Here is an 8,262-nt window from a genome sequence, read left to right as displayed (position 1 = left end):
TATTTTATAGCATGCCTTAGGTCGTACACCTTACTTGTTATTAGGTACAATAGAATACTTTAGGAGTAATGCCTTACATGCTAATATATGCTAAATGATATATATTATTGCATGCCTTAGGTTGTCTACCTAGATTGTTATCAACTGAAGAAATTGAATGTCTATTTCCAAATTTGATTTGGAAACGAAAAATTTATGTGTATAGGATTTTAAACATTTATATAATGTATTAGAAATGGCATGAAACTTATCGATGCCATAAGTATACTTACGATAGTTAACATCAATAACTTCGTAAATATTGTATTAATGCCTATAGAGTAGTATGGTGCCTTTAGAGTACGTTTGTTAAATAATAATACATTTGAATGAGTATTGTACGTGTAAAGTACATTTTCGATTGGCGAGATGATAGAACTTTGTCCTGGTCCATAAAGTTGTCCCACCACCTAGCAATTCCGCCACCGACCAGATAGAAGTAGTGATTGCGTACAAATTTAGAAGTACTGAAGATTGTGATAAATAACTCAACGATGTCGAAGTTGAAGTTATATGAGATGCTATGAAGAATTCAGAGAATTCGGGAACAGTAAAAATATTGAGGCTGACAGAGTTCCCAAACTCAGAAGGGTGAGACTTTATCTATCTTTATGATGTAGTAAACACTTCGAGTAGTGTGTTAAGAGCTTATGTGTACCATATACATGATGCTTTGACATAGTATTTATTAATACCGAGTTACAATTGAATTTTATCACATCCTTATAAAAATTTCATAGTGTGTTAATTCGACTTTAACACATAGGGCTAGGATGATGAAAATGGTCATTAGTTTGTGAAATGCTAATGAACTTACTTGTTTAAGTAAAGTTAGAACATTTAACTGAAGTGACGATACACCCATAATATTGCACGAGAAGAGATAATTGTGTCAGAAATGACAAAGAACCGAGTTGGAGCTAGTGGAACATACTGAGATGTAGCTGAAAAAGAAGACTTTCTAGGATTGACTCCTACAAATTACTTGATGATGAAATGAAGAGATAGGATAATATACATATGGTGACTCGCATATGTGAACATGTGGTACAAATGGTTGAAGAGCATTTGTCTCCATACCCACCAGAGTAAATTCATATGTAGTATGCCCTGCAGACTGAACACTACACTGGGAAGAGTATATACGGAGAACTTGGAAGAAGAATTCCTAGTGACCTAGGAAACAATATGGTAAATCGAGCATATGCGCGAAAAGAATCCTTGAAGAGAAGTCTAGAACATTACAATACATGTTTAGTTTGGTAAAACACATCGCTGTTAGTACGCCTGATAAAAACACAAAAATCCTAGTGGAAGCTAAGAAACCTTGTTTCATGTGTTCATCTGGACACATACATATATGTTAAATGGATTTGTGGTTTTCATGTGTAGTGACTTGGGACTTGCGACACAATTCTCAGGACGGGTATGCATAGGTGTGAAAGGTAGTATTGGTCTCTAATACCTGAAGAACATGATTCGTACTTGGATCAAAAAGAGTCGCAATGTTACTAAGGAACTAGTAGTTGAGTTTCTTTTGTCTGTTTCTGTTATTACCTACCTTATAGTGATGACTAGGAAAGTAGTTTTGGTTCAGACCCATGTGGTCATGAAGAATTGAATCCAAGTAATATAGATATGCATAAACGAGATGATTGGCTTTGAGAGCCTTGTTCGATGTAGTAACCAAATATAGTCGTGAAATTAAAGAAGGGGGTAATCAAGATAATCAACAAAGAATTACATACTTCGTTGAGGTTGAGCAGGCAACAAATAGAGATGCTACTTCTTGCGACATGGTGATGCGTTGACCTTCTATGTTCAAGGGATCGGATAGTTAACACAAGATAAAAGGTGTTTTCATGTTAGTAGATGACTCGCAGAGGCAAGAGTATAGTTAGTTATATATCTGTTTCGTCATGCAATGGAAGGTCATTAGAATGTAGCCATTCGGTCTGTTACTATAGCCAAAGTAAAGACCTTATCCCAGGTTCAATTTACAACCCAATTAGAAAGGAGTAGTAGTCTCTAATGAAATTTGATTTTGTAACTCAAGGGTTAGGACTGAAGGTCCATCGGTGGATGAAGGAGCACATGTATATTGAAGCACCACCATTAGCATAAAGGTTCAAACTTAATGATTTTCTTTCAAAAAGCTAAGGGATCTGCTGGTATTATAGTTAGTACATGAGGTACACACAAGTGTCTTTTGTGCATTTTCTCAAATGCTTAAGAGATGTTCAGGAATATTGTTACAAGAGGATCAACTGGAGCATGACAAGTATAATAGTCCCACAAAAGAGGGAGGAATGATATCGAGTTTAGTGACCGTCATTGCTACCAGTAAATTTCGACTACACTAGTAAAACAATCTTATAGCATTTTATATATGGATATATTGGTAACAAATTCGTATTTGTCGTTATCTTGATCAAGACTGTGGCCGTGTTATGCGAGAAGATCACTTGATGTAGGTACAAGTAGTGATACTACACTGGAGATGTTAAAGTCATTGATACAACCATCAAGAGTTTCTTCAAAAGAGAAAAGGAGCTGCAAATCACAAGAAGCAGAGCCAACTTGGGATTTGATCAGTTGTGAGTACCAACATATGAGGGTTCAAACCCGAGTAGGGGAGAACCAACCCTTAAGGAAAAAGTGCGAAAGGCAACTTGACTTCAGATTCGACGTCTAGATCCAGGAGAGTTGCATCACAAGAAGCTAAGAGAAGAATTATTAACTTTGATTGTTATATAGATGATAGAATGGATGTTTTTGTTGGAAAGCAAGAAAACGACATACTTATTTTAGTGATAATGTGAAAACTGTTGTATTCCGAAAAAGTCGAAACCCGAAAGGGGCACAAAACATTTAAGTTCGTGATCATTGTCATTTTCAAATAAGGAGAAATAGTCATGTGAGGAAATAAATGTAACAAGGTCTCTTAAATAATACCTTAAACAAAAGAGTTAATGTTATGGAAATAGGTTGGAAGGCTGTTAAGCTCTCATAAAGGAACCTCAAAACAATATTTTGTGTATAACACGATGGGATCGATTAAGATAGTATTGTGTGAAAACAAGTATTGATGTAACGCCCGTGTTTCTAGACTAGGCATTAATATTGACGTAATAGCCCAGGTTAACCTTTGTAACTCATTTTGAAGAAATGAAAAGGAATTATGTGAATATTATGTGAATTATGTGTTTTATGCTTAATTATTAAGATTTAATTAATTAAGAGTAAAAATGAGCGTCAAAAATAAATATTAGATAAAGCCGATATCTATTAAGAAAGTTGTAGTGGTCGTGACAAGGATTACGGATATATAAAGAATACCGAAATCCGAGTTATAACGAAGAAGTTATGACCTGTCGAAGTTTCGCGACAAAACCGGCACGGTGCCGAATGAAGTAAAAAGTGGGTTTTTTATAAACTACTTTTTAGCCTTAGTGATCTAAATGAAAGTCATAGTGTTCGTTAAACCGAGAGTATGCATAAAAAGAACGCCCAAATCTGACTTCGTATGAGGAAGTTATGATTTTTCTAAGTTTCAGCTTAGCAGTAGACAGCTAAAAAATCGAACTTTAGATCGAGTGATTTTTAGCCGACACAACCTAAACGAGAATCGAATGTCTCGTCAATAGTAGTACAACGGTAAAAAGACAGACGAAAACGGATGTCGGATGAAGAAGTTATGAATTTTTAACGGATTTCTTGTCCCGGTCTGTTAAAAATAATAAAATTAAAATTGAACTCAAAATTAGCCAACGAAGTATAAACAAAAGTTGTAGAGCGTAATTTTACCTACGCGTGCATATAAAGAACGTCAAAAACAGAGCCCGTATGCAAAAGTTATGGATTTTAGAAGTTCGGACACAAAAATCGAGAAAAAATGCTATAACCGAGGAATTTCGCATGGCTGGTGTTCGGCCACGTCACCCTCGCTCGCAGCATGCTGCGTGTCCGATCTGCTGAGTCATCCGAGGCCACCTGTCGACACGTTTCGCACCCTCTTCGCACCGAAGGCTCGGCCAATCAGAAGCCGCCTCGTACCTTCTCCGTGTCTCGGGCTCGCATCGCATCCGACGCGCGTCCCTCCCCCTCCTGTCCGAAGATGTCGTGTGTCCCTTCCTTTGGCCGGAGCTCCGAACCTCGCCCCTATAAATAGAAGGGTGCGAGACCCCCTGGTGGTAATTTGGAAAATTGCCACTTTTCACCCCTTAAACAATATTTCTTCCATTCCAACTTCCCCCAAATCCCCGGTATCATACCAAACACCCGAAACACGTCCCGAAGTGCCCGAGAAGCCCGAGAAATTTATCTTTTCGGTTTTGAAGCCCGACCCTCGTAGAGCTCGGTTTCTCAATAAAACTCTCGGTTTTATTAGAAACGATCGTTTTAGGAAACGAAGTGCTGCCCGATTATCATTAAATCATGTGAGTGTGTAGTCACTTTCATCATACACCTAGATATGAAGTATTTACTATAAAATACGCGCTATGTATAATTATATTAATTGTTTATTTGAAGTGACTGTTGAATAGATGTTTTATACAGGTTTTAAACTGCATATGTATTTTATCTACAAATATGTTTGGTAAAACATGGGTAGACGCAATAGTCGATGTGTGTTAAAATGGTGAGAGGCCTCGATGTTGTTGTTGTTGTTTTTGTAGTCGTCTAGCAGAGTATAGATGACTACCACAGACCTTTCTAAACAGTCTAGTGGAACGCTAGCAGGTTCGCAACCTGTAGGTGTTGGTGAACTATATGTTCATTGGCGTACTCCATCCCCCTCATGGTTGCCTTTAGGACATGTATGGCTGAGGAGCACGCTTAGCAGTAGTGTCCACCCCGATGATAATACTTAGGCTAGATCCTTTGTGATAGGTGTTTAGGGACGTAAAGTGAGGATAACGGGAATGGATAATCAGGGTTATTGTTGATTGGTGAATTTAATAAGTTTATTATTATTGTGGGTTGAAAACCCTATATGCTCACCAGGCTCCCAAGCCTGACCCACTCAACTTTTTATATTACAGGTAGTGGACCCCGAGCATAGTCGGATGATGATGAGAGATTTTTGGATTATAGGCCAGTAGTTGTAAATAACTGTTGTAAGGCTTATAATGTCTTGTTTATGCTTTTGATCTGTATCGGAACATGACATCCCGAGGTTTTGATATAAAATGAAAATATATATTTCTTAAACAAAAGGTTTTGATAAACTTTTATCATGTTTTATTTTGGGGACCAATTCCGCAACATATTTTAAAAGGATTTCTCTGACTTTATTTTAAAAAGCATAAATTAAATCGGTCTTTTCTGGCTGAGAAATTAGGGGATGTCACAATTGAGGCTAGTGGAGTAGCCAGGATTTTGTTTTAGGGTAGGCCAAATAATTTATAAAATATGAACTAACAGAAAAATACATAATATGATAACAAAATGTGACAATGTATGAATTTTAAAGTAAATTGTTCATTTAAGTTGCACACGACGCTCTCTTACATTATTAAAATCATCTAAAATGGAATTTAACTGAAAAGCTTAGTGCTATCTTTCTCGATGTAAAGAACCAGACTATCAGAAATAAAATTATCATCCATTTTATTACGTAGTCTATTCTTTACAATTTTCATAGCAGAAAATGCACGCTAACTAGTTGCAATAGACATTGGAAGGGTCAACACAAGCCGAATCAATCTGTCAACAAGATAGTAGTTATTTGTTTTTCCTGTCTCTTCCAAACCTTGAAAAACTTCAGCAATATATGACAACTTTCCCAAAAATGGATGACCGTTTACATAAGCTTCAAAGTGCTTCAACTGAAATTTTAAAACATCTATTTCTTGGTCAGTGAAATCAAGATAATAATATTTTTTTACAATTTTGCAAATAGAATAAGAATTGAAGCATTTATATCCCTCTTTTGGATCCAAAGCATCACTAAGTTGTATAAGCTCTACAACTCTTTCATTGAACCTCGAGTCAATTTCCTGTAACTGAAAATCATTTGTTTCATTAAATATATCAAAATGATAGTGATGCTCGGTAGTAATAAGACCTCCCTTCCTATTGCTTCTTTCTTCAAAATATGGATCTTTAAATTCAGGAATACCAATATCATGCTTCTTACAAAATTCCATGACATCATTGAGAAAAGAGCCCCATTCATCATCTCTAAGGGTTTCAATCAATTTCTTTGTATGGAAACCCATTGCCATTGCAGTTATGATGTCTTGAGACTTTTGTTGTAAAACTTGACAAAGAACATCAGTAATTCCCAAAATTTGTTTCATCATCAGTAAAATGGAAACAAACTCAAAAGATGTCATTCTTTTCAATGCAATACTAGCATCACCTCTTGTTTTGTAATTAGAGCCCGCTTTTTTTTTATGTTTTCCAAAACTGTACAAGTTGGAACTATACATCCGAAGAAGACTGCTAATAAAAGTAAAATGTGAGCTCCAATGAGTGTCTCCATCACGCTTTAAAGTACCAATTTGATTAGCCCCTTTTACAGTTTCAATTTCACCACATTCAAGCATTTCTGCAATTTCAGCCGCTTGAGCAGCTTGTAGTTCATCTTTTCGCTTACAAGAAGCACCTACGACATTTACAATGAAAGATAAATTTCCAAAAAATTCATGTATATAGTCTACTTCTCTAGCTGCTACCACCAATGTAATTTGTAACTGATGAGCCATACAATGGATATAATAAGCACTTGGATAATCCTTGAGAAATAATGATTGTAATCCCTTCCATTCACCACACATGTTGCTAGCTCCATGATACCCCTGTTCACGAAGATTCTCAACAACAAGTTTGTTAGAAGTAAGAGTTGCACATATAGAAGAATACAAAATGTAAGATGATGTATATTTGACATGGACGAGATCAAAAAACCGTTCTTGTATGTAACCTTTATTATCAACATATCGAAGAACAATGGCCATCTGCTCTTTCTTATTTTCATCACTTGCCTCATCAACGATTATACAATATTTAGAATCACAAATATCTTCAACTGTCTTTTTTCTCACTTTCTTAGCAAAAACATTTAAAAAAAAATTTCTGGACCTCAGGTGAAGTGTATTTTGCGTTGCCTGGGGCATTTTCCAAAACGACACCTGCAACATCCTCATTGTAAGAAGCTGTGTGTTTGATCAACTCAATGAAGTTCTCACAGTTTTTTGAATCAGTTTTCTCATCATTCCCCTTAAAAGCAATCCCCTGAAATGAAAGAAAACAAACAACATCTATTGATGTTTTCACCCTTAACCTATTCTTTTCAATTTGATCAGCAAATTTCTTTGCATCACTTTATCAATATGTCTTGATTGATTCATCAGATTATCACAAAATCGTATAGAATTATTATGCTGAGAGTTTGGTCCATATCCTACGTGTTTCAAAAATGAGCAATATTTCCCTTCAACTTTATTCTAGTTTTTAAAACCATTGATTGTGAATGCATCGTGACCATTATGGGTATTTTATTCTTCAAGAAAAAGATAGCAATAAAAACAATATGCTCTATTTTTACTTTGAGAATACTCAAGCCAAGGAAATTCGGAATACCATTTAGACAGAAAGCGTCGTGGATGACTTTTTGACCCGGATACAGGATATTTAGGTAACACTGGTTGATGTGGCCCAGATCTCAAGTATGCCCGTCTGATTTCATGCTGCATATTGGCTACATATTTCCATATAGGTAGATGTAGGACAGGATCATATTCAATAGAACAAAAGCTAGGATTTTCAACTGTCAAAGATGGTGGAGGGTTACAATTTTCTGGAGGTAGTTGAGGGTTTTGAGCAGGTAATGATGATGATGGGTTCTTATCTTTTGAAGATACTTGATTATCCATTTCTGTTGTGGCTTTCTCTTCGCCTCTTGTTAAAACATTACGTGTAAAAAACGAATCTAACCGTTTTTTCTTTGGCCCCATTGCTCAACGAATTCACTAAGCACAAAAAATTTCAATTACAAACACACTCTTATATTTTTATACAATTACAAACTTACAATAACACAAATTAATTCATAGTAATATGTAATAACCTAATTTATTAGAAATTTGTGATAAAAATATAAAATGTATCATGAAAATAAAAACAATAATGAAGTAATTAAGTAAGTAGGATAACATGAAAAAAATTTAACTAACCTGATGTTGTTGACGATTGATGAATAACAGTTAATAAATT

General features: G+C 35.6%; 1 protein-coding gene across 1 annotated transcript; it reads right to left on the bottom strand.

The window, feature by feature from the left end:
* Positions 1-5,699: 5,699 nt before the first annotated feature.
* LOC145104959 (uncharacterized) lies at positions 5,700-8,003 on the bottom strand. Its single transcript, XM_079042114.1, has 3 exons — positions 7,674-8,003; positions 7,129-7,281; positions 5,700-7,079 (listed from the first exon to the last, which is right to left on the bottom strand). The coding sequence occupies exons 1-3, from the start codon at positions 8,001-8,003 to the stop codon at positions 5,700-5,702; spliced, it is 1,863 nt and encodes a 620-aa protein (XP_078898240.1).
* Between the last annotated feature and the right edge of the window lie 259 nt (positions 8,004-8,262).

The sequence above is a fragment of the Lactuca virosa genome, chromosome 4 (genome assembly GCF_052849685.1).
Source record: "Lactuca virosa cultivar CGN04683 chromosome 4, Lactuca_virosa_CGN04683_v6, whole genome shotgun sequence".
Classification (NCBI taxonomy): Eukaryota; Viridiplantae; Streptophyta; class Magnoliopsida; order Asterales; family Asteraceae; genus Lactuca; species Lactuca virosa.
Note: the sequence above shows the minus strand (reverse complement) of the source record. Positions and strands in the feature narration are given on the sequence as shown.

Coding starts and splice junctions, on each gene's coding strand:
- LOC145104959 (XM_079042114.1), bottom strand. CDS start 8,003: ATGGGGCCAAAGAAAAAACGGTTAGATTCGTTTTTTACACGTAATGTT. Junction 7,282..7,673: donor CAGTGTTACCTAAATATCCT/GTATCCGGGTCA, acceptor CTTTCATTTCAG/GGGATTGCTTTTAAGGGGAA. Junction 7,080..7,128: donor CAAAATACACTTCACCTGAG/GTCCAGAAATTT, acceptor GTGAGAAAAAAG/ACAGTTGAAGATATTTGTGA.